Here is a 27,231-nt window from a genome sequence, read left to right as displayed (position 1 = left end):
TAGCTAGGACATGATGGGAGTGAATGTCCAGTTAGGTGGTGTTTCTAGCTAGGACATGATGGGAGTGTATGTCCAGTTAGGTGGTGTTTCTAGTTAGGACATGATGGGAGTGTATGTCCAGTTAGGTGGTGTTTCTAGCTAGGACATGATGGGAGTGTCTGTCCAGTTAGGTGGTGTTTCTGGCTAGGACATGATGGGAGTGCATGTCCAGTTAGGTGGCGTTTCTAGCTAGGACATGATCGGAGTGAATGTCCAGTTAGGTGGAGTTTCTAGCTAGGACTTGTTTGGAGTGTCCGTCCAGTTAGGTGGTGTTTCTAGCTAGGACATGATGGGAGTGAATGTCCAGTTAGGTGGTGTTTCTAGCTAGGACATGATGGGAGTGTATGTCCAGTTAGGTGGTGTGTCTAGTTAGGACATGATGGGAGTGTCTGTCCAGTTAGGTGGTGTGTCTAGTTAGGACATGATGGGAGTGTATGTCCAGTTAGGTGGTGTGTCTAGTTAGGACATGATGGGAGTGTCTGTCCAGTTTGGTGGTGTTTCTGGCTAGGACCTGATGGGAGTGTCTGTCCATTTAGGTGGTGTGTCTAGTTAGGACATGATGGGAGTGTCTGTCCAGTTTGGTGGTGTTTCTGACTAGGACCTGATGGGAGTGTCAGACCAGTTAGGTGGTGTGTCTAGTTAGGACATGATGGGAGTGTCTGTCCAGTTAGGTGGTGTTTCTAGCTAGGACTTGTTTGGAGTGTCCTTCCAGTTAGGTGGTGTTTCTAGCTAGGACATGATGGGAGTGAATGTCCAGTTAGGTGGTGTTTCTAGCTAGGACATGATGGGAGTGTATGTCCAGTTAGGTGGTGTTTCTAGTTAGGACATGATGGGAGTGTCTGTCCAGTTAGGTGGTGTTTCTGGCTAGGACATGATGGGAGTGTCTGTCCAGTTAGGTGGTGTTTCTGGCTAGGACATGATGGGAGTGCATGTCCAGTTAAGTGGCATTTCTAGCTAGGACATGATGGGAGTGTATGTCCAGTTAGGTGGTGTTTCTAGCTAGGACTTGTTGGGAGTGTTCGTCCAGTTAGGTGGCGTTTCTAGCTAGGATATGATCGGAGTGAATGTCCAGTTAGGTGGAGTTTCTAGCTAGGACATGATGGGAGTGTATGTCCAGTTAGGTGGCGTTTCTAGCTAGGACATGATGGGAGTGTATGTCCAGTTTGGTGGTGTTTCTGGCTAGGACCTGATGGGAGTGTCTGTCCAGTTAGGTGGTGTGTCTAGTTAGGACATGATGGGAGTGTCTGTCCAGTTTGGTGGTGTTTCTGACTAGGACCTGATGGGAGTGTCAGACCAGTTAGGTGGTGTGTCTAGTTAGGACATGATGGGAGTGTCTGTCCAGTTAGGTGGTGTTTCTAGCTAGGACTTGTTTGGAGTGTCCGTCCAGTTAGGTGGTGTTTCTAGCTAGGACATGATGGGAGTGAATGTCCAGTTAGGTGGTGTTTCTAGCTAGGACATGATGGGAGTGTATGTCCAGTTAGGTGGTGTTTCTAGTTAGGACATGATGGGAGTGTATGTCCAGTTAGGTGGTGTTTCTAGCTAGGACATGATGGGAGTGTCTGTCCAGTTAGGTGGTGTTTCTGGCTAGGACATGATGGGAGTGCATGTCCAGTTAAGTGGCATTTCTAGCTAGGACATGATGGGAGTGTATGTCCAGTTAGGTGGTGTTTCTAGTTAGGACATGATGGGAGTGTATGTCCAGTTAGGTGGTGTTTCTAGCTAGGACATGATGGGAGTGTATGTCCAGTTAGGTGGCGTTTCTAGCTAGGACATGATGGGAGTGTATGTCCAGTTAGGTGGTGTTTTTAGTTAGGACATGATGGGAGTGTATGTCCAGTTAGGTGGTGTTTCTAGTTAGGACATGGTGGGAGTGTATGTCCAGTTAGGTGATGTTTTTAGTTAGGACATGTTGGGAGTGTCTGTCCAGTTAGGTGGTGTTTCTAGCTAGGACATGATGGGAGTGAATGTCCAGTTAGATGGAGTTTCTAGCTAGGACATGATGGGAGTGTATGTCCAGTTAGGTGGTGTTTCTAGCTAGGACATGATGGGAGTGTATGTCCAGTTAGGTGGAGTTTCTAGCTAGGACATGATGGGAGTGTATGTCCAGTTAGGTGGCGTTTCTAGCTAGGACATGATGGGAGTGTATGTCCAGTTAGGTGGTGTTTTTAGTTAGGACATGATGGGAGTGTATGTCCAGTTAGGTGGTGTTTCTAGCTAGGACATGATGGGAGTGTATGTCCAGTTAGGTGGTGTTTTTAGTTAGGACATGATGGGAGTGTATGTCCAGTTAGGTGGTGTTTCTAGTTAGGACATGATGGGAGTGTATGTCCAGTTAGGTGGTGTTTCTAGTTAGGACATGATGGGAGTGTATGTCCAGTTGGGTGGCGTTTCTAGCTAGGACATGATGGGAGTGTCAGACGAGTTAGGTGGTGTTTCTAGCTAGGACATGATGGGAGTGTATGTCCAGTTAGGTGGTGTTTCTAGCTAGGACATGATGGGAGTGTCAGACGAGTTAGGTGGTGTTTCTAGCTAGGACATGATGGGAGTGTATGTCCAGTTAGGTGGTGTTTCTAGTTAGGACATGATGGGAGTGTATGTCCAGTTGGGTGGCGTTTCTAGCTAGGACATGATGGGAGTGTCAGACGAGTTAGGTGGTGTTGCTAGCTAGGACATGATGGGAGTGTATGTCCAGTTAGATGGAGTTTCTAGCTAGGACATGATGGGAGTGTATGTCCAGTTAGGTGGCGTTTCTAGCTAGGACATGATGGGAGTGTATGTCCAGTTAGGTGGTGTTTTTAGTTAGGACATGATGGGAGTGTATGTCCAGTTAGGTGGTGTTTCTAGTTAGGACATGATGGGAGTGTATGTCCAGTTAGGTGGTGTTTCTAGTTAGGACATGATGGGAGTGTATGTCCAGTTGGGTGGCGTTTCTAGCTAGGACATGATGGGAGTGTCAGACGAGTTAGGTGGTGTTTCTAGCTAGGACATGATGGGAGTGTATGTCCAGTTAGATGGAGTTTCTAGCTAGGACATGATGGGAGTGTATGTCCAGTTAGGTGGCGTTTCTAGCTAGGACATGATGGGAGTGTATGTCCAGTTAGGTGGTGTTTTTAGTTAGGACATGATGGGAGTGTATGTCCAGTTAGGTGGTGTTTCTAGTTAGGACATGATGGGAGTGTATGTCCAGTTAGGTGGTGTTTCTAGTTAGGACATGATGGGAGTGTATGTCCAGTTGGGTGGCGTTTCTAGCTAGGACATGATGGGAGTGTCAGACGAGTTAGGTGGTGTTTCTAGCTAGGACATGATGGGAGTGTATGTCCAGTTAGGTGGTGTTTCTAGCTAGGACATGTTGTGAGTGTCTGTGAGGCATCAAGAAAGCTCTCCTTTCCTGGGACCACAGTTACCCTCCAACACAGAGTCTCATAAGCCCGAGTGTTGAGTGAGGGCCCCCCAGCAGAATCAGCGCCACTCTGTTGCCATGGTTACCGCGCATTATGTCACCGGGATGCAACATGATCCCGTTGCTTGTCCATAATGGACGTGACAGCGTAGCACAGAGACGTCCAGGCTGCACTTTTAGCGAGCCAAGACAGAGGATGTGACCAAATGTGTCAAGATTATATCATTAAAAATAATATTTCATCACCCCACCTCGTCATAATCCCACCAAACGTGTCTTATTAGTTTGTGCTGCTAGCATTTTGGGTCTAACTATTATGTTTCAAGTTATCCAAGAATTATTACTAACAACCAGCTCCGTGAAATGTTAATAACATAAAAACTATAATAGTGGGGAGATTTGGACAACGTTGGGGGTCCTAGTTATGATTAATAAGATGTAAAATAATAGGGCTGTGTGAATCTTTGGTGACCGCACGGTTCAATTTGATTCTTCGGTGTAAGGATTCAATTCAGAATTGATTCTCGATTCAAAATCAATACTTTTTAATAACACTGGGTGCCAGTTCTATATTTGTCTACATTCCTCTATGAATTAGATAAACAGCCGTGATCAATTTCTATATAACTTAAAATAAAACTGGTTTTGTTGAATAAAATTCTACTCTCATACATTTAATAAAGTCAAATACAAATAAGGCAACAAGAGAAGTATCCAACACTTCTCTTTTCTAAAGTCAATGTGTATGGCACATATAGATCATCTACATCAACAATATGATTTGTCTGAGTGGCTGGACAGGACAGATTAAAACAAGAAAAGAAAGAACACTTTTTTTTTTTTTTAATCGATTTTTTATGTTTTTGACACGCTTAAGATTTGTTACAAATAAGAATTGCAATTGATTCAATTTTTTTTTTTTGACACCCCTATTAAATACACAATAATAACATAAAAAACATAACATGTAAATAACTCAAAGACTGTAACAGCACAAACAATTGGGACAAGTTTGTAAAGATTTTGAAATATTTGGGGGTATAGTTATGATTATTAACATGTTAACATACACGTTAATAACAATAAAAAAAAATTAAACGTTGCTAACTTCAAAAGTATAATAGACCAAAAATGTTTGCAGCACAAACGATTGGGAAAAGTTTGGGAGATTTTTTAATTTTTGGGGGGTCTAGTTATGATTATTAACATGTTAATTACAATTTAAAAAAACAACAACATAAAATGTTAATGACTTAAAAACTATAATAGTTGGACCAAAGATGTTCATAGCACCAACGATTGGGACAAGTTTGGAAAGATGTTGAAATATTTGGGGGTGTAATTATGATTATTAACATGTTGAATACACGGTAATAACGATTAAAAAAACAATATCAAATGTTAATAACTTAAAAACTATAATAGTTAGACCAAAAATGTTTGCAGCACAAACGATTAGGACACGTTTGGAAAGATTTTGATTTATGTAGGTGTGTTATGATTATTAATATGTTAATTACATGTTAATAACAATCAAAAAACAACATGAAACGTTATTAACTTAAAAACTATACTAGTTACACCCAAAAATGTTTGCAGCACGAACGATTAGGACAAGTTTGGAAAGATTTAGAAATATTTGGGGGTGTAGTTATGATTATTAACATGTTAAATATACGTTAATAACAATAAAAAACAACATAAAATGTTATTAACTTAAAAACTATAATCGACCAAAAATGTTTGCAGCACAAACGATTGGGACAAGTTTGGAAAGATTTTTAATTATTTGGGGAGTAGTTATGATTATTAACATGTTAAATACACGTTAAAAATAAAAAAAGATACAACATTATCAGCTTAAAAACTATAATAGTTAAACCAAAAATGTTTGCAACAGAAACGATTGGGACAAGTTTGGAAATATTTTGAAATATTTGGGGGTCTAGTTACAGTATGATTATTAACATGTTATTAACATGTTACTAACATGTTAACATGTTAGTAACATGTTATTAACATACACGTTAACAAAAGAAAGAAAACGATAACTTAAAAATTTTTAAAAGACCAAAAATGTTTGCAGCACAAACGGTTGGGACAAGTTTGTGAGATTTGGACAAAGTGGGCGGGGCAACTCACTTCTTGATAGAAAGTTTGGACATATTGAAGTGAGGGGTGGGTGACATGTGTGGCGTCACAGAGTGCACCTTTGGGTGTTGTGGCCCAAACAGCGCATGTTGCCACAGCAAACAGAGATGGCGTGCAATGTCCACATGGCTGCGAGACACGTGCACGCCATTGTTGTGCTCGCGTCTCGCACAATGTTGTTATTTCATGTAAGCTGCTACCTTCCCGCTCAGAGGGTGAGACCTCCAGTGTTACTAGAGAGCAGGAAATAACTGTAGCTGCGGGTCATTGTATTCTCAGGGACTGTTCAGTTGGTCTTCCGAGAAGTTGGTCCTCATGTAAGAAAAACAGTCAACCTTCATTTCAGTGAAGGTTGCCTGGACCTGCTGAGCCACACCCACAGCACCACCTGTGCATTAATAACTACAGGTGTCCCAATGCAACTTTTTCACTTTCAATATTTGGAGCTTTAAGTATTGGCCAATACCAATATTGATCCAATACGATATCAACAGGAATCAAACATACTTGTATTATTTGGTCATGTGGAATGTTAGAAAAGGTTTGATCAAGTGAAATGAGTCAAACAGAAAGCAATGGTAGCTATGAAAAACAATATTAATAACCGTCTGAAATGGACTTACGCTGTCTTTAAGTTGAAGTGGAGTGGTAATTGTTTTTTTTTTTTAGTAACACCTAGTGGTCAAAAGAATTCACCAAGTTAAGCTCACGATGCAGTAAGTCAAACAATGCGGACACATTTGTTACTGGATACTTTCTTATATCCTAGACTTTCTATGTGTAAGTCAGTGTTGGCACTAGGAATTTTCATAATCGGGTCCCAGGGACCCCATGAAGTCATAAAACTGGGGTCCCACAGTAAATTTTTGGGGTCCCACTTTTTTTGTAAGCGTTTTGAAAACAAATGATAAATGTATGCATTATTTTGTTATAGCTCACATTCTATATATATTGTGTTTTGGAAAAAGGTTGTCATGAACGTTAATTCATTAAAAAAATAATACAAAAGATTAAAAAATGTTTATGCAAAAGTATTCAGTTATAAACATTCATTCACTTTCTTCTTTCCTTCATGGATCTAAACTTTACCGCCGCCGGTATTTTTTTCTATATTTGTATTTAATAAGTTGTAGGTGTACTTATTTCAGTATAAAAGTGTCATAAGTGTTTTGCTTGGGTCATGAAATGATGATAATGGTGTGCCAGGGCATACATGCATTATTTATTTAACGCTTAAATCTCTAGAGTCTACATCAACTTCAGATCTATCCCTCAATTCTAAGTTGTTTTTTTCTTTTTGTCAAAGAAAACTGTTTTTTTAATGGCAAACACACAAAATATGCAAAATCTTCCACAAAAAATATTTTTCAAAGTGGAATATTTGATGTGAAGTAATCGCAGCTTTGTATAGGTCAATAATTCATAAAAACATTGATTTTGATTCAATAATATGTTTTGAGCAATGACAGTTTTAAAGAAAAAGAACAGCTTTGTTTTATTAGTCAACATTGCAACTTTTTCTAAATTACATTTCACCTGTAAGCTTTTTTATTCCACTTTTGTTATGTTTTTGTTTATTTTAATAGTATTTTTAGAATGTGCCGTGGGCTTTTAAAACATTAGCTGCGGGCCGCAAATGGCCTCCGGGCCACACTTTTGACACCCCTGCTATAGATAATGAAAAATTAAATCTGATAAGTCTATGGATAAAAAGAAGAGCATTTATCATAACGCACAGTCAGCATCTCTGCTTCAGTGAACAATGACGATGATGATGTCAGCGATGCAAGCGACACTTGCTAACTTGTTAGCCACTTCTCCAAGAGACTCCTGTTAAAACTCTCCTCGCACATTAAACACTTCAAAAGGCACATATTTGCCCCGTTTGTTGACCTGCAAAGTATGTTTTTGGGGTGGAGGAGTCTGGTTGGGTGCTGGTTAATTTGAAGCTAACAGCTAGCCTGTCTCCATCCTCAAACGACGTCGCTCCAGCGGGAGATAAAAGTGAAGTTTCCATGGACTCACAAAGACCAAAACAAGTCATTTACTGGAGACATGGCACAGGATGAAGTTAAAAAGGTTGACTTTACACTCACCTTAGTGTTTAACAGGAAGTCTTTCTTTTGACAGCCCCCCGCGCTAAAGTTGTCCGAGTGCAAACTGAAGCAGTATTTGTCATTGATAAAACTTGCGGCGAATCAAAATTTAAGACCGATAAAAACGCAATAAACGGGGACAGAAATTTGATCTGACAAATATAAACAACACAAAACACCGGCAGAAAGCGATAATCGATCAAATTTTAAAAAACGTGCAAACTGGGCAGTAAAAAAGTTTTTTCAATCCGCGTCTAGGGGAGGCGGATTGGAATTGTGCGTCATTTCTGATTTCAATGCGTAAAAAAAAACACAAAAAGTGCGTTAACGCCAACACTGTGTAAGTAATATGCAAATATCATTATTTGATACTTGTTTATATTGACAAAAGTACTCTTTTATTGTTCAACGATTATTACCTATGTCTAGCTTGTGTGCTGTTGTGTGCTTAGCTGTTGTGTAGCTGCTAGCTCCTAGTTCCTAGCAGCCTATAGCCTGACATGTTTACCTTTTGTAAATTACTTTCGTAAAATAGAAGAAATTGTGTGTTTATTGGAGGACATTTAGATGTTAATTGGCTGTCCAGTTTTGCACAAGTAAACCTACTGCTTGTATCACACATGATATCACACACAAGTAAACACTCTGCAGGACTGCTTGTATCGCACATGATATCACACACACAAGTAAACACTCTGCAGGACTGCTTGTACCGCACATGATATCACACACAAGTAAACACTCTGCAGGACTGCTTGTATCGCACATGATATCACACACAAGTAAACACTCTGGAGGACTGCTTGTCTCGCACATGATTTTACACACAAGTAAACACTCTGCAGGGCTGCTTGTACCGCACATGATATCACACACAAGTAAAGACTGTGCAGGACAGCTTGTATTGCACATGATATCACACACAAGTAAACACGTTGCAGGACTACTGATATCACACATGATATCACACACAAGTAAACACTCTTCAAGACTGCTTGCATCGGACATGATATCGCACACAAATAAACAGGCAGCAGGACTGCTTGTATCACACATGATATAACACACAAGTAAACACTGTGCAGGACAGCTTGTATCGCACATGATATCACAAAAGTAAACACGCCGCAGGACTACTTGTATCGCACATGATATCACACACAAGTAAACACTCTTCAAGACTGCTTGCATCGGACATGATATCGCACACAAATAAACAGAAAGCAGGTCTGCTTGTATCACACATGATATCACACGCAAGTAAACAGGCGGTGAGATGCTTGTATCGCACATGATATCACATGCAAGTAAACAGGCTGCAGGACTGCTTGTATCGCACATGGTATCACATGCAAGTAAGCACTCTGCAGGACTACTTGTGTCGCACATGATATCACACATTTTACATGCATGTAGATATCAGGACCTATCAGGACAACTTTAGTGATAGAGTAAACTTCCATCAACTGAGAAGCAGATGCTTATATAACAAACATGGTGTGTTGTTACATTTACAAGTTGTGTTTAGTTGTACAGTTCATTCAGAGTGAAAACAGCTCTATTGTTCCTAATTTTTACTTGCAGCCTGGTTGAGGTCTGGGCTTTTGTTGGAAAAGTTCTCCGAGGTAACCCTGCCAGTTTGTTGAAGAGCGACTATCATTCCTGGCTATTGTTGCAGCACACAAACTCCCATGGGTGGTCCCCACAATGTATAGGGGGGCGGCTGCTTTACGTGCGTGTCCAGACAGACACACAAAATGTGTGCGTACAATGTTCTTTACATAGACGAACCAAATGTGTGCGTACGATGTTGTGTCGATAGACACACAAAATGTGTGCGTACAATGTTGTGTAGATAGACATACAAAATGTGTGCGTACAATGTTCTTGAGCCTCACAAGCTGTTAACTTGGTCCCTCATGCGCTGGCGTCAGGACGCTTGACAAGGTAAGAAGTTTGAATGATGAACGTTCACTCTCACTGTGTTTGCATCATCAATCATGGTCCCACCTGTGTCCATCCCACCTCACTGCTTTCATGTCAGAAGTTACACCAGGGGTGTGCCAACCTTTTACACTAAGGGTCGCACACTGGAGAAAAAAAATAAAAATAAAAAAACAATAAAAAAAATAAAAATAAAATGTATATATATATATATATATATATATATATATATATATATATATATATATATATATATATATATATATATATATATATATATATATATATATATATATATATATATACACTACCGTTCAAAAGTTTGGGGTCACCCAAACAATTTTGTGGAATAGCCTTCATTTTTAAGAACAAGAATAGACTGTCGAGTTTCAGATGAAAGTTCTCTTTTTCTGGCCATTTTGAGCGTTTAATTGACCCCACAAATGTGATGATCCAGAAACTCAATCTGCTCAAAGGAAGGTCAGTTTTGTAGCTTCTGTAACGAGCTAAACTGTTTTCAGATGTGTGAACATGATTGCACAAGGGTTTTCTAATCATCAATTAGCCTTCTGAGCCAATGAGCAAACACATTGTACCATTAGAACACTGGAGTGATAGTTGCTGGAAATGGGCCTCTATACACCTATGTCGATATTGCACCAAAAACCAGACATTTGCAGCTAGAATAGTCATTTACCACATTAGCAATGTATAGAGTGTATTTCTTTAAAAATAAGGACATTTCAATGTGACCCCAAACTTTTGAACGGTAGTGTGTATATATATATATATATATACATATATATATATACACACACACACATACAGTATATATATACTATATATATATATATATATATATATATATATATATATATATATATATATATATATATATATATATAGACACATATATATAATATATAAAGACATAAAGACATTTCAATGTGACCCCAAACTTTTGAACGGTAGTGTATATATATATATATATATATATATATATATATATATATATATATATATATATATATATATATCCATCCATCCATTTTCTACCGCTTGTCCCTTTCGGGGTCGCGGGGGCCGTATATTTGTATGTATGTACAGTATATATGTAAATATAGACATGTATTTAAATGTGCATATAGGTACTGTATATACATACGCACATATGTAAATATATTTGTTATATACAAGGGGACGGCGTGGCGAAGTTGGTAGAGTGGCCGTGCCAGCTATCAGAGGGTTGCTGGTTACTGGGGTTCAATCCCCACCTTCTACCACCCTACTCACGTCCGTTGTGTCCTTGGGCAAGACACTTCACCCTTGCTCCTGATGGGTGCTGGTTAGCGCCTTGCATGGCAGCTCCCGCCATCAGTGTGTGAATGTGTGTGTGAATGGGTGAATGTGGAAATACTGTCAAAGCGCTTTGAGTACCTTGAAGGTAGAAAAGCGCTATACAAGTATAACCCATTTATTATCATTTATTATACATGTTTATTAATTTACATACATACAGTCAAATATGACACCGGAGACCCCCGGACTGTTGAACAATTTAAGCTGTACATCAAGCAAGAATGGGAAAGAATTCCACCTGAAAATCTTCAAAAATTGGTCTCCTCTGTGTTGTTAAAAGGAAAGGCCATGTAACACAGTGGTAAAAATGCCCCTGTGACAACTTCTTTGCAATATGTTGCTGCCATTAAATTCTAATTGAATGATTATTTGCAAAAAAAAATGTAGTTTCTCAGTTCCAACATTAAATATCTTGTCTTTGTTAAAAAAAGGTTAAAGTACCAATGATAGTCAAACACACACACTAGGTGTGGTGAAATTTGTCCTCTGCATTTGACCCATACGCTTGTTTACCCCCTGGGACGTGAGGGGAGCAGTGGGCAGCAGCGGTGGCCGCGCCGGAAATCATTTTTGGTGATTTAACCCCCAATTCCAACCCTTGATGCTGAGTGCAAAGCAGGGAGGTAATGGGTCCCATTTTTATAGTCTTTGGTATGACTCGGCCGGGGTTTGAACTTTGCAGTCTATTCAATTGAATATAAGTTGAAAAGGATTTGCTAATTATTGTATTCTGTTATTTACCATTTACACAATGTGCAAACTTCACTGGTTTTGGGTTGTGTACATATATCCATACACATAAATATATATATATATATATATATATATATATATATACATATATATACTGTTTTAAAGGCCTACTGAAAGCCACTACTACCGACCACGCAGTCTGATAGTTTATATATCAATGATTAAATCTTAACATTGCAACACATGCCAATACGGCCGGGTTAACTTATAAAGTGACATTTAAAATTTCCCGCTAAACTTCCGGTTGAAAATGTCTATGTATGATGACGTATGCGCGTGACGTCAATCGTTGAAACGGAAGTATGCCGACACATTGAATCCTATACAAAAAACTCTGTTTTCATCTCAAAATTCCACAGTATTCTGGACATCTGTGTTGGTGAATCTTTTGCAATTTGTTTAATGAACAATGAAGACTGCAAAGAAGAAAGTTGTAGGTGGGATCGGTGTATTAGCGGCGGACTATAGCAACACAACCAGGAGGACTTTGACTTGGATAGCAGACGCACTAGCCGCCGAACTCACCTTAACTTCCTCCGTCTCCGGGCCGCCGACCGCATCTGTGATCGGGTGAAGTCCTTCGTCGCACCGTCGATCGCTGGAACGCAGGTGAGCACGGGTGTTGATGAGCAGATGAGGGCTGGCTGGCGTAGGTGGATAGCTAATGTTTTTAGCATAGCTCTGTGAGGTCCGATTGCTAAGTTAGCTTCAATGGCGTCGTTAGCAACAGCATTGTTAACCTTCGCCAGGCTGGAAAGCATTAACCGTGTAGTTACAGGTCCATGGTTTAATAGTATTGTTGATTTTCTGTCTATCCTTCCAGTCAGGGGTTTATTTCGTCTGTTTCTATATGCAGTTAAGCACGATGCTATCACGTTAGCTCAGTAGCTAAAGTGTTTCGCCGATGTATTGTAGTGGAGATAAAAGTCACTGTGAATGTCCATTTCGCGTTCTTGACTCTCATTTTCAAGAGGATGTAGTATCCGAGGTGGTTTAAAATACAAATCCGTGATCCACAATAGAAAAAGGAGAGAGTGTGGAATCCAATGAGCCAGCTTGTACCTAAGTTACGGTCAGAGCGAAAAAAGATATGTCTTGCACTGCATTCTAGTCCTTCACTCTAACGTTCCTTATCCATGAATCTTTCATCCTCGCTCAAATTAATGGGGTAATCGTCGCTTTCTCGGTCCGAATCGCTCTAGCTGCATTGAAAACAATAGGAAAATATGAGGAGGCTATCAACCGTTGACGTCACGCTACTTACGGTACAGGCAAGGCTTTTTTTATCAGTGACCAAAAGTTGCAACTTTATCGTCGATGTTCTCTACTAAATCCTTTCAGCAAAAATATGGCAATATCGCGAAATGATCAAGTATGACACATAGAATGGATCTGCTATCCCCGTTTAAATAAAAAAAATTCATTTCAGTAGGCCTTTAAAACGTGACTTCAATCTAAACGCAATGGGACCTGAATGTGATTTTTTTTCCGTCATCTTTGGGTGAGCTACGTCACTGACAGTCGCCAGCGGAAATGGATATTTCATCACAACATCCGGTTTTGTTTTTTATTTAAGACGAGCGAAATTTTCGGTGCATGACTTGTCAATAGTGCACAAATAATAGTCTATATGTAATGTATGAATTACATATGGCGATTGTTGAAAGGCCGTAATTGACGCTGTGGTGTATTTGTTTACAAGTGAGTTGAAAAATAAAGCTAACGTAGATCCACGCTGATGTCTGTGTCTCCTCTACTTAACAGACATGAAAAGATTACAACTCTCCCAAATAGGGGTAAGCGGTAGGAAATGGATGGATGGATTTGCCCTTTTTGTCGATTGCAACATTTTATCCCCCAACAATTTTCAAAATGGAATATTTGATGTGAAGTAATTCTAACCTTGAATAAGTCCAAAATTCACAATATTGATTTTGATTCTTTTTTTAATTTTTATAATAATAATTTTTAAACAAGTTTCAGAACCCCTGCTCTGGATCATACTTCAGATCTGTCCCGATTATACAGTTTTATTTATTTTTCTTAGGTTTTATGCCCATTTTGTCAAATAAAACTTGCAATATTTTCCCCAAAAAATATTTCAAAAGTGGAATATTCGATGTGAAGTAATTGGAGCCTTGAATATGTCAATAATTCATAACAGCATTGATTTTGATTCATTATTATTTTTTGAGTAATGACAATTTTTAAGAAAAATAATCAGAATGCGTGACAGCTTTGTGTTTTTAAAGTCAACATTGCAACTTTTTATAGTTACATTTCACCTGTTTGATATTTTATTACACTATTTTGTTTTGTTTTAATAGTATCTTTACAGTGTGCCGTGGGCCGATAAAAACATGCCACACTTTGGACACCCCTGAGTGAGACGTTAAAAATGTGTGCTTCCTTCAAACTGAGTTTCATATTTCCTTCGTGACCTTCGCTGCTTTCATACGCCGACACATTTTGTTTTCATTCCAGTGCTATCAGAACATTAGACAAAGTACCTGCTGCAGTACTTACAGTAAAGTACACGAATCACCACATACTCTACACAACTGTAGTATTTACAGTAAAGTACATGAATCACCACATACTGTAGTATTGACAATAAAGTACATGAAGTACTACATACAGTAGTGTACCCAAGGAGAATAAAAGCTTGTTATGTCTGGACTGACCTTTCACCTCTCATTGGCCCTTGTAGGACTTTGCCTTGCTACCTGAAAAGGACAAGACGCACCTTGTTGAAGGAGGGGTGACGCTCAGCGGGGGTCAAAGGGCGCGCCTCAACCTGGCCAGGTACTTCCTGACACATTCTTGCTCGACGTTCTCGTCTTTTGACTTCATTTTCCCTGAATGATTTCGTGATAGTTTGCGACACGTGTGTGTTTGATGGCTGAAAAGAACAACGAGGAGGAATATTAAAGTAGCATCATATCTGCAATGGCCGATCACATCCTTTTTCACCAAAATGGGCCCATCCCCAATATTTACCGGCTCTATGTTGGACAAATGTTCACAATTTAGAGCAGGGGTGTCACACTAATTTTAGATCGGGGGCAACGTGGAGAAAAATCTACTCCCAAGTGGGCCGGACTGGTAAAATCACGGCACGATAACTTAAAAATAAAGACAACTTCAGATTGTCATCTTTGTTTGAAAATAGAATGTTGTTAGGTTTTTTTTACACTTAAAAGTTGCGGTTAATAATTTATTTGTCATCATCTATATTTTCTGAATAAATTATGTGATAATCTTCATCAGTCAAGTCATTGGTGTTAATGTTCAATCGATCAAGATAAAAAAAAAGTATACCAAAATCAAATTACAGGATGTTATTTATGTAGTTTGATCATTTTCCTCGACCATACTTGCCAACCCACCCGGTTTTACCGGGAGACTCCCGGTATTCAGCGCCTCTCCCGATAACCTCCCGGCAGAAATTTTCTCCCGACAAACTCCCGGTATTCAGCCGGAGCTGGAGGCCACGCCCCCTCCAGCTCAATGCGGACCTGAGCGGGGACAGCCTGTTCTCACGTCCGCTTTCCCACAATACATACAGCTTGCCTGCCAAATGACGTCATAACATCTACGGCTTTTAGAGAGTAGAGTGCACAACTGCGCACACAACAAGGAGACGAAGCAGAAGAACGGGGAAGTTACAGACATGGCGACGCCGTCGACGAGCAAGATGAAGAAATACGCTTGCAAGTTACAAAACGAATGGAAACAAGAATTTCAGTTCATCCAGGACAGTTCGAAGGGGAAGGGGTATGTATGTTGCCTGTACGTTTTGTAGAACAGACTTCTCCATTGAACACGGTGGCCGAAATGATATACTCATTCATGAACGGAGAAGTTAAACAGGACAATACTGCCATCTACTGGATAGCCTCCGAAACACTGAAATTCAAGTATTTATTTTATTTATATGTATAATAAAAAATAAAAAATAAATATATATATATATATATATATATATAGCTAGCTAGAATTCACTGAAAGTCAAGTATTTCATATATACATATATATATATATACAGGTAAAAGCCAGTAAATTAGAATATTTTGAAAAACTTAATTTATTTCAGTAATTGCATTCAAAAGGTGTAACTTGTACATTATATTTATTCATTGCACACAGACTGATGCATTCAAATGTTTATTTCATTTAATTTTGATGATTTGAAGTGGCAACAAATGAAAATCCAAAATTCCATGTGTCACAAAATTAGAATATTACTTAAGGCTAATACAAAAAAGGGATTTTTAGAAATGTTGGCCAACTGAAAAGTATGAAAATGAAAAATATGAGCATGTACAATACTCAATACTTGGTTGGAGCTCCTTTTGCCTCAATTACTGCGTTAATGCGGCGTGGCATGGAGTCGATGAGTTTCTGGCACTGCTCAGGTGTTATGAGAGCCCAGGTTGCTCTGATAGTGGCCTTCAACTCTTCTGCGTTTTTGGGTCTGGCATTCTGCATCTTCCTTTTCACAATACCCCACAGATTTTCTATGGGGCTAAGGTCAGGGGAGTTGGCGGGCCAATTTAGAACAGAAATACCATGGTCCGTAAACCAGGCACGGGTAGATTTTGCGCTGTGTGCAGGCGCCAAGTCCTGTTGGAACTTGAAATCTCCATCTCCATAGAGCAGGTCAGCAGCAGGAAGCATGAAGTGCTCTAAAACTTGCTGGTAGACGGCTGCGTTGACCCTGGATCTCAGGAAACAGAGTGGACCGACACCAGCAGATGACATGGCACCCCAAACCATCACTGATGGTGGAAACTTTACACTAGACTTCAGGCAACGTGGATCCTGTGCCTCTCCTGTCTTCCTCCAGACTCTGGGACCTCGATTTCCAAAGGAAATGCAAAATTTGCTTTCGTTTCCACCATCAGTGATGGTTTGGGGTGCCATGTCATCTGCTGGTGTCGGTCCACTCTGTTTCCTGAGATCCAGGGTCAACGCAGCCGTCTACCAGCAAGTTTTAGAGCACTTCATGCTTCCTGCTGCTGACCTGCTCTATGGAGATGGAGATTTCAAGTTCCAACAGGACTTGGCGCCTGCACACAGCGCAAAATCTACCCGTGCCTGGTTTACGGACCATGGTATTTCTGTTCTAAATTGGCCCGCCAACTCCCCTGACTTTAGCCCCATAGAAAATCTGTGGGGTATTGTGAAAAGGAAGATGCAGAATGCCAGACCCAAAAACGCAGAAGAGTTGAAGTCCTCTATCAGAGCAACCTGGGCTCTCATAACACCTGAGCAGTGCCAGAAACTCATCGACTCCATGCCACGCCGCATTAACGCAGTAATTGAGGCAAAAGGAGCTCCAACCAAGTATTGAGTATTGTACATGCTCATATTTTTCATTTTCATACTTTTCAGTTGGCCAACATTTCTAAAAATCCCTTTTTTGTATTAGCCTTAAGTAATATTCTAATTTTGTGACACACGGAATTTTGGATTTTCATTTGTTGCCACTTCAAATCATCAAAATTAAATGAAATAAACATTTGAATGCATCAGTCTGTGTGCAATGAATAAATATAATGTACAAGTTACACCTTTTGAATGCAATTACTGAAATAAATCAAGTTTTTCAAAATATTCTAATTCACTGGCTTTTACCTGTATATATGAAATACTTGAGTTGGTGAATTCTAGCTGTAAATATACTGCCCTATTAACCACGCCCCCGCCCCACCCCCGACCACGCCCCCCCACCTCCCGGTATTGGAGGTCTCAAGGTTGGCAAGTATGTCCTCGACTGATGTACTAATGTGGTTTATTTTGTACATACACTATATTACCAAAAGTATATAAATAAACATTGATTGATTGATTGATATTTGGCCGCTTGCCTTGACTCACATATGAACTTGAAGTGCCATCCCATTCCTGACGGGGTTGGGGGGGGGCGGGGTTTGGTGGTAGCGGGGGGTGTATATTGTAGCGTCCCGGAAGAGTTAGTGCTGCAAGGGGTTCTGGGTATTTGTTCTGTTGTGTTTATGTTGTGTTACGGTGCGGATGTTCTTCCGAAATGTGTTTGACATTCTTGTTTGGTGTGGGTTCACAGTGTGGCGCATATTTGTAACAGTGTTAAAGTTGTTTATACGGTCACCCTCAGTGTGACCTGTATGGCTGTTGATCAAGTATGCGTTGCATTCACTTATGTGTGTGTAAAAGCCGCATATATTATGTGACTGGGCCGGCACGCTGTTCGTATGGAGGAAAAGCGGACATGACGACAGGTTGTAGAGGACGCTTAAGGCAGTGCCATTAAGGCACGCACCCAGTATTGTTGTCCGGGTGGAAATCGGGAGAATGGTTGCCCCGGGAGATTTTCGGGAGGGGCACTGAAATTCGGGAGTCTAACGGGAAAATCGGGAGGGTTGGCAAGTACGGTGGCCGGGCCAAGTGATTAGGACACCTGATTCTCATCTTTTGGATGGGTGGCCAAATACTTTTGGCACTATAGTGTATGTAGCATCATCTACAAAGATACAAAGAATTGCTATTGCGACATCCAGTGGACACATTTAGAACAGCAGTTTCTTTCATTCAAAAATTTCAGATACGTTTTATCCGCGGGCCGGATAAAACCTGTTCGCGGGCCTGATCCGGCCCTCGGGCCGTACATTTGATACCCTTGATTTAGAGTGTTCCCTCGATTACCCCTAGTCATTATCTGAATGTTGCTGTGATTTTACCAGTTCGGACCACTTTGGAGTAGATTTTTCCTAATTTGGCCCCCGATCTAAAATGAGTTTGACATCCCTGCTCTAAATTATGAACATTCGTCCACAGTCTTTATAAGCCCTCCAGAACTTAAACACACACTTGTAGACATTTCTACACTCAGCAGTTTAACATGAAACTTCAATGGTACTTTAAAATGGTAATATGCGAACACTGTACATCAATAAAAGAAGACTTCACATCAATATGCCGACGCTTACATATGCAGTATAAGACTTATAATCATGAATGTATATAAATGAATGATTGTGACACTGTTGCTATTGAACAAAAGTAACCTCAACACATAGAAATAGACTCAGAAAAAACAAGAAAGTAGTAACAAAAGAGGGACCTTACATACCTGCATGAAGACAACATGAGGAATCACCTTTAAAGAGGGAAAAGAAGGAAGAGTTCATACATGTGGCCTAGCTTAAAAACGTTAGCTTAGCAGATTAGCATTCATGCTACACTCAACAAAGTTTAAAACACGGCCGTTCGCAAGGCCTACAGTCAGACTATTCATTTCATGACACATACAAAATAATAATTCGGCTACACTTAATATTTAGAATCAAGTTTTGACACAAAACTGCGAGATAGTGCGTGTGTTTCACCTCTGTTGAGAAAAAAAATGTAGCAGACAGGAAGTGACGCGTCACAGGAAATAAACTACACATTAAAAGAGAATAAATTATTTCAAAATAAGAATTTGATGAATTAGGACAGGATGACGAATCAATAAACTAATGATGTGTGACAACTTTGAATCTTTTTTTTTTATAAACAATTGAATTATGGGGGACTTTGTGGGTAGTCATGTTTTTATCCAGGCTTGAGCTGTTATTGTTCACAATACAGTTTACAAGCTTGACAACATGGCCTATCATTCATGCACTATAAAGTTTATCAACGTGTACACTCAAGTGTTTTATGAGCTGCTTCCCTAAACCTCGTTAGCGCTTTATTGCCTCCCATCACTTTTGTTCTCGTGCATTATTTATTGGCTGAAGTGTCTACTAAATGCCGCCCTGTCTTTTTTACATTGCACGTCGTTCAGTTAGAGCGGCCCGGGGGGACATTTGCAGCCCACAGCTCATTTTTTAACGGCCTGCCGTACATTCTGCATATTGGATCTAAAAAACACATGAAAAAAGTGAAATAAAAGAGCAAACGGGTGAAATGCGACAAGAAAAAGCTGCAATGTTGACTTTAATAAAACTGTCACCGCTCAAAAAATAATAATGAATCAAAATCAATGTTGCTGTGCATTATTTATCTATTCAAAGCTCTAAATACTTTACATAAAAAATTAAATTTTGGGGAAAATATTGCATTCTTTGTGTGTGTGCTCCACAAAACATAGGTTTTCTTTGACAAAAAGGGCATAAAACAAACTAAAAAAAAAGAAAAAAACAATAAAAACTTATAATCGACGGCTGGATCTGAAGTTGATCTAGATATTTAAGCGTTGAATGTTAAAAAAATAAATACATAAATAACACTTTAATGAGTGGGGGGCCCTTTTGGATCCGCAAAAAATTTAGCGGGACTTTTTTTTTTTTTTAACTGTCATTGCTTAAAAATAATAATGAATTAAAATAAATTTTATTATGAATTATTGAACTATTTAAGGCTCCAGCTACGTCATATCAAATATTCCACTTTTAAATATTTTTTGGGAAAATATTGCATATTTTGTGTTTGCCATATAAAAAAAACTAAGTTTTCTTTCACAAAAGAGGCTTTAAACAAATTTGAGGGGAAACAAATATAAAATAATAAAAAGTTGTAATCGACGGATAGATCTGAAATTGATCAGTGCTTGTCAAACTTTTTTCACCAAGTAGCACCTCAGAAAACACTTGGTATCACCATAATGAACATTGAAATACAGTAGCATAGTAGGCCTAAGTATTCATTAACAACAAGGCAGAGGTTTATTTAACAAGTATATTTCATATTTTTGGCCACTGTAACATTACACACAGTTTGAACTTTAACCTAATCAAGTGGTTCTTTGGAGTACCACTAGATGAAGCCCGCGTACCACAGTTTGAGAATCACTGATCTAGAGATTTAAGCGTTGAAAGTAAAATAAAGTGTATAGTTTATTATTAACACTTTTATGAGTGGGGTCATTTTGAATACCCAATCATTTTTGTGAGATGTTTTTCTACAAAACTGTCATTGCTCAAAAACATCCATCCATCCATCCATCCATCCTCTACCGCTTATTCCCTTCGGGGTCGCTGGAGCCTATCTCAGCTACAATCGGGCGGAAGGCGGGGTACACCCTGGACAAGTCGCCACCTCATCGCAGTGCTCAAAAAACAATGACTCAAAATCAGTGTTGTTATGAATTATAGATCTATTCAAGGCTCCAATTACTCCACATCAAATAATCCATTTTGATTTTTTTTTTTGATTTTTTTAAATATACAAAATTTTCCATATTTTGTGTTTTTGCCACAAAAACATTTTGACAAATAGAGCATGAAACATAAAAAATAAAATAAAAAGCTTCCAAGTCCCCAGTTCAAAACCTGAGGAGAGCCTTAAAGCCAAATTTTATTTGGCCCTTAAAGGTAAAAATAAAATAAAATAAATATATATATGCATACACATACATATATATATATATATACATATATATATATATATATATATATATATATATATATATATATATATATATATATATATATATATATATATATATATATATATATATATATATATATATATATATATATATATATATATATATATATATATTAGGGCTGCAACTAACGATTAATTTGATAATCGATTAATCTGTCGATTATTACTTCGATTAATCGATTACTAATCGGATAAAAGAGACAAACTACATTTCTATCCTATCCAGTATTTTATTGAAAAAAAACAGCATACTGGCACCATACTTATTTTGATTATTGTTTCTCAGCTGTTTGTACATGTTGCAGTTCATAAATAAAGGTTTATTAAATTAAAAAAATTAAAAAAAGAAAAATAATAATAATAATAATAAAAAATAAAAAACTCTGCGCATGCGCATAGCATAGATCCAACAAATCGATGACTAAATTAATCATCAACTATTTTAATAATCGATTTTAATCGATTAGTTGTTGCAGCCCTAATATATATATATATATATATATATATATATATATATATATATATATATATATATATATATATATATATATATATATATATATATATATATATATATATATATATATATATATACACACACCCCGCATGCTGTGAATTTTCAGTGAAGAAGTGTGGACAGGCTGTATCAGACGGTGAAAAGTCAGCGTGGAGTAGTGGAGTGTTTTGCTGTGATGTGTGTTGTGTGTCCAGGGCGGTGTACAAAGATGCAGACCTCTACCTGCTGGACGCACCTTTCACACACCTGGACATTGTGACGGAAAAAGAGATCTTTGAAAAGTACGTGTCGCAACACTTTGGATGAAAGTACCAAAACGTAGTACACCATCGCTGGTGTCTGGAGGGATACATTGTGGGTGGAAATGAAATGATGATGAATGGTAGTCATGGATTATATCACTGGTGTCAAACTAATCTGGCCTGCCATATCATTCTAATGTGACCTGTCACATCACTTTATTGTGGCATTTTACCATGGCCTGCCACCTCATTTTATCGTGGACCACCACTTTGTGTTAAAGTGGCCTGCCACATAATTCTAATGTGATCCACCAAATCATTTTATGTGGTCCTCCATGTATTTATGTGGCCACCCATATATTTTTTTAACATGGCCCTCCATAATCAAAATATATTATATGGATATATTTTGTACAAACCCCAAAACCAGTGATTTTGGCAGGTTGTGTAAATGGTAAATAAAAACAGAATACAATGATTTGCAAATCCTTTTCAACTTATATTCAATTAAATGGACTGCGAAGACAAGATATTTAACGTTCCAACTGGAAAACTTTATTTTTTGCAAATATTAGCTTATTTCAAATATGATGCCTGCAACATGTTTGAAAAAAGCTGGCACAAGTGGCAAAAAAGACTGAGAAAGTTGAGGAATGCTCATCAAACACTTATGTGGAGCATTCCTCAGGTGAACAGGCTAATTGGGAACAGGTGGGTGCCATGATTGGGTATAAAAGCAGCTTCCATGAAATGCTCGGTCGTTCACAAACAAGGATGGGGCGAGGGTCACCACTTTCTCAACAAATGCGTGAGCAAATTGTTGAACAGTTTAAGAGCAACATTTATCAACAAACTATTGCAAGGAATTTAGGGATTTCACCATCTACGGTGCGTAATATCATCAAAAGGTTCAGAGAATCTGGAGAAATCACTGCACGTAAGCGATGACATTACGAACCTTCGATCCCTCAGGCGGTACTGCATCAAAAAGTGACATCAGTGTGTAAAGGATATCACCACATGGGCTCAGGAACACTTCACAAAACCACTGTCAGTAACTACAGTTGGTCGCTACATCTGTAAGTGCAAGTTAAAACTCTACTAAGGAAAGCGAAAGCCATTTATCAACAACACCCAGAAACGCCGCCGGCTTCGCTGGGCCCGAGCTCATCTAAGATGGACTGATGCAAAGTGGAAAAGCGTTCTGTGGTCTGACGAGTCCACATTTCAAATTGTTTTTGGAAACTGTGGACGTTGTGTCCGCCGGACCAAAGAGGAAAAGAACCATCTGGATTGTTATAGGCGCAAAGTTGAAAAGCCAGCAACTGTGATGGTATGGGGGTGTATTAGTGCCCAAGACATGGGTAACTTACACATCTGTGAAGGCACCATTAATGCTGAAAGGTACATACAGGTTTTGGAGCAACATATGTTGCCATCCAAGCAACGTTACCATGGACGCCCCTGCTTATTTCAGCAAGACAATGCCAAGCCACGTGTTACAACACTGTGGCTTCATAGAAAAAGAGTGCGGGTACTAGACTGGCCTGCCTGTAGTCCAGACCTGTCTCCCATTGAAAATGTGTGGCGCATTATGAAGCCTAAAATACCACAACGACTGTTGAACAACTTAAGCTGTACATCAAGCAAGAATGGGAAAGAATTCCACCTGAGAAGCTTCAAAAATGTGTCTCCTCAGTTCCCAAACGTGTTGTTAAAAGGAAAGGCCATGTAACACAGTGGTAAAAATGCCCCAGAGACAACTTTTTTGCAATGTTTCACTGCCATTAAATTCTAAGTTAAAGGCCTACTGAAAGCCACTACTACCGACCACGCAGTCTGATAGTTTATATATCAATGATGAAATCTTAACATTATAACACATGCCAATACGGCCGGGTTAACTTATAAAGTGACATTTTAAATTTGCCGCTAAACTTCCGGTTCGAAACGCCTCTGAGGATGACGTATGCGTGTGACGTAGCCCGGCGAACACGGGTATGCCTTCCACATTGAAGCCGATACGAAAAAGCTCTGTTTTCATTTCATAATTCCACAGTATTCTGGACATCTGTGTTCGTGAATCTGTTTCAATCATGTTCATTGCATTATGGAGAAGGATGCCGAGCAAGCAAAGAAGAAAGTTGTCGGTGCGAAATGGACGTATTTTTCGAACGTAGTCAGCCACAACAGTACACAGCCGGCGCTTCTTTGTTTACATTCCCGAAAGATGCAGTCAAGATGGAAGAACTCGGATAACAGAGACTCTAACCAGGAGGACATTTGATTTGGATACACAGACGCCTGTAGAGAACTGGGACAACACAGACTCTTACCAGGATTACTTTGATTTGGATGACAAAGACGCAGACGTGCTACTGTGAGTATGCAGCTTTGGCTTTTTTTTGCGTATGTACGTAACTTTTTTAAAATATATAAGCTTTATGAACCTTGGGTTAGGTGAACGGTCTTTTGGGCTGAGTGATTGTGTGTGTTGATCATGTGTTTGAATTGTATTGGCGTGTTCTATGGAGCTAGGAGCTAGCAGAGGAGCTAGGAGCTAGCATAACACGTACCGTACCGTACGTGCGCGTCACGTACGTAACTTTTAAAAAATATATAAGTTTTATGAACCTTGGGTTAGGTGAACGGTCTTTTGGGCTGAGTGATTGTGTGTGTTGATCAGGTGTTTGAATTGTATTGGCGTGTTCTATGGAGCTAGGAGCTAGCAGAGGAGCTAGGAGCTAGCATAACAAACACGCAGGTGTTATTATGCAGGATTAATTTGTGGCATATTAAATATAAGCCTGGTTGTGTTGTGGCTAATAGAGTATATATATATGTCTTGTGTTTATTTACTGTTGTAGTCATTCCCAGCTGAATATCAGGTACCGTGAGTATGCAGCCTTGGCTGCTAAACATTCGATAACTTGACCGTATGTGCGCGTCACGTACGTAACTTTTTAAAAATATATAAGCTTTATGAACCTTGGGTTAGGTAAACGGTCTTTTGGGCTGAGTGATTGTGTGTGTTGATCATGTGTTTGAATTGTATTGGCGTGTTCTATGGAGCTAGGAGCTAGCAGAGGAGCTAGGAGCTAGCATAACAAACACGCAGGTGTTTTTATGCAGGATTAATTTGTGGCATATTAAATATAAGCCTGGTTGTGTTGTGGCTAATAGAGTATATATATGTCTTGTGTTTATTTACTGTTGTAGTAATTCCCAGCTGAATATCAGGTCACCCCCGGCTCTCACAGCATCTTCCCTATCTGAATAGCTTCAACTCCCCACTAGTCCTTCACTTGCACTTTACTCATCCACAAATCTTTCATCCTCGCTCAAATTAATGGGGAAATTGTCGCTTTCTCGGTCCGAATCTCTCTCACTTCATGCGGCCATCATTGTAAACAATAGGGAACTTTGCGTATATGTTCAACTGACTACGTCACGCTACTTCCGGTAGGTGCAAGCCTTTTTTTTATCAGATACCAAAAGTTGCAATCTTTATCGTCGTTGTTCTATACTAAATCCTTTCAGCAAAAATATGGCAATATCGCGAAATGATCAAGTATGACACATAGAATAGATCTGCTATCCCCGTTTAAATAAAAAAAATTCATTTCAGTAGGCCTTTAATGATTTTTTGCCAAAAAAAAAATAAGTTTCTCAGTTGGAACGTTAAATATCTTGTCTTTGCAGTCTATTCAATTGAATATAAGTTGAAAAGGATTTGCAAATCATTGTATTCTGTTTTTATTTACCATTTACACAACATGCCAACTTTTGTAAAATGTGGCCCTCTAAGTGCCGCCATAACTTTCACATAAAGAACCCCTGTTCTATATGTGAAGGTAAAATGTTTGTCAGGAGACGTTGAGGATGTGTGTGTGTGCAGGTGCGTGTGCCAGCTGATGGCCAGCAAGACTCGCATCGTGGTCACCAGCAAGCTGGAGCACCTCAAGCGGGCGGACAAGATCCTTCTGCTCCACAACGGCGACTGTTACTTCTACGGAACCTTCTCGGCGCTGCAGGCCCAGCGGCCCGACTTCAGCTCGCTCCTGCTGGGCCTGGAGGCGTACGACAACATCAACGCCGAGCGCCGCAGCTCCATCCTGACCGAAACCCTGCGCAGGGTCTCGGTGGACGAGACCGCCGGCTTCCGAGGCCCCGAGGCCTTCCGGCAGTCCTTCCGCCAGCCGCCGCCTCCCATCGTCCTCAACGGAGCGCCGACCGGAGGCGAGAACTACCCGGAGAAGCGCAAGCAGTCGCTCATCCTCAACCCGCTGGCCGCCGCCCGCAAGTTCTCCTTCATGGGGAACTCGCAGCAGACGGCGGGCGGCACGCAGGCCGCCGCCACGGAGGACGCCGCGCGGGATCTGTCCGAGAGGAAGTTCTCGGTGGTGCCGGAGGACGATCAGGTGGAGGAGGTGCTGCCCAGAGGGAACAACTACCACCACGGCTTGCCGCAACTGAACGGCCAGCGCCGGCAGTCGGTGCTGGCGTTCATCACCAGCGCCCACGGCAACGGGCGGCGGGAGCAGATGCAGACGTCCTTCCGGAAGAAGCTCTCCATCACGCCGCAGTGCGACCTGGCGTCCGAGCTGGACATCTACGCCCGCCGCCTGTCCAAGGACAGCGTGTACGACATCAGCGAGGAGGTGGACGAAGAAGACATGGAGGTACGCTCCGTCACTTTGATGCCGCCTGGGCAAAAGTCTTGGGACGCCTTCTGCAGCCGTCCCGTCACTTTTGCCACTTTTGTGTGGCGGTTGTTCCTCCGCAGCAATGCTTCGCCGACGACCGCGAGAACGTGTTCGAGACCACGTCGTGGAGCACCTACCTGCGCTACGTCACCACCAACCGGAGTCTGGTCTACGTCCTGCTCTTCATCTTCCTGGTCTTCGTCATCGAGGTGGCGTGCCGACGCCGTCGTCGTCGTCCTCCTCCTCGGCGACGCCATTGACTCCAACATGTTTTCTTGTCTCTCCGTTAGGTCGGCGGCTCGGTCCTCGGCATCTTCCTCATCACCGAGTACGTCTTCGTCCCCTTTGAAGCTTTCAAATTTTTATGTTGCCCGCCACATCATTTAATGTAGCCTGCCACCACATTTAAAAATGGCCTGCCACATCATTTTATGTGGCTCGCCATATCATTTAATGTGGCTTGCCACATAATTTTACGTGACCCACGATGTCATTTTATAGGGCCTGTCACGTCATTTTATGTGGCCTGCCACATCATTTAAAGTGGCTTGCTACATCATTTTAATTGGCGCGCCAAAGTCATTTTTATGTGGCCCGCCACGTCATT

At 40.1% G+C, this 27,231-nt stretch overlaps 1 protein-coding gene and 1 long non-coding RNA gene across 8 annotated transcripts in view; one reads left to right on the top strand and one right to left on the bottom strand.

Moving 5' to 3' along the window:
• Positions 1 to 19,153, bottom strand: part of LOC133646997 (uncharacterized) — a 42,657-nt gene extending 23,504 nt beyond the window's left edge. For all 6 annotated transcript variants that reach the window (XR_009825404.1, XR_009825402.1, XR_009825406.1 and 3 more), the window contains exons 1-3: positions 19,113 to 19,153; positions 18,857 to 18,883; positions 14,489 to 14,644 (exon numbers count right to left, since the gene is read on the bottom strand). This is a non-coding gene — a long non-coding RNA (uncharacterized LOC133646997). The remainder of the gene's footprint in view (positions 1 to 14,488; positions 14,645 to 18,856; positions 18,884 to 19,112) is intronic.
• Positions 1 to 27,231, top strand: part of cftr (CF transmembrane conductance regulator) — a 96,518-nt gene that overhangs the window by 37,408 nt on the left and 31,879 nt on the right. For both annotated transcript variants that reach the window (XM_062043010.1, XM_062043009.1), the window contains exons 12-16: positions 14,453 to 14,547; positions 21,871 to 21,957; positions 25,817 to 26,600; positions 26,705 to 26,833; positions 26,915 to 26,952. In XM_062043010.1, the coding sequence (XP_061898994.1) occupies positions 14,453 to 14,547; positions 21,871 to 21,957; positions 25,817 to 26,600; positions 26,705 to 26,833; positions 26,915 to 26,952 (1,133 nt within the window). The remainder of the gene's footprint in view (positions 1 to 14,452; positions 14,548 to 21,870; positions 21,958 to 25,816; positions 26,601 to 26,704; positions 26,834 to 26,914; positions 26,953 to 27,231) is intronic.

The sequence above is a fragment of the Entelurus aequoreus genome, linkage group LG03, assembly GCF_033978785.1.
Source record: "Entelurus aequoreus isolate RoL-2023_Sb linkage group LG03, RoL_Eaeq_v1.1, whole genome shotgun sequence".
Taxonomy (NCBI): Eukaryota; Metazoa; Chordata; class Actinopteri; order Syngnathiformes; family Syngnathidae; genus Entelurus; species Entelurus aequoreus.
This window is presented reverse-complemented; position numbering and strand designations above follow the sequence as displayed.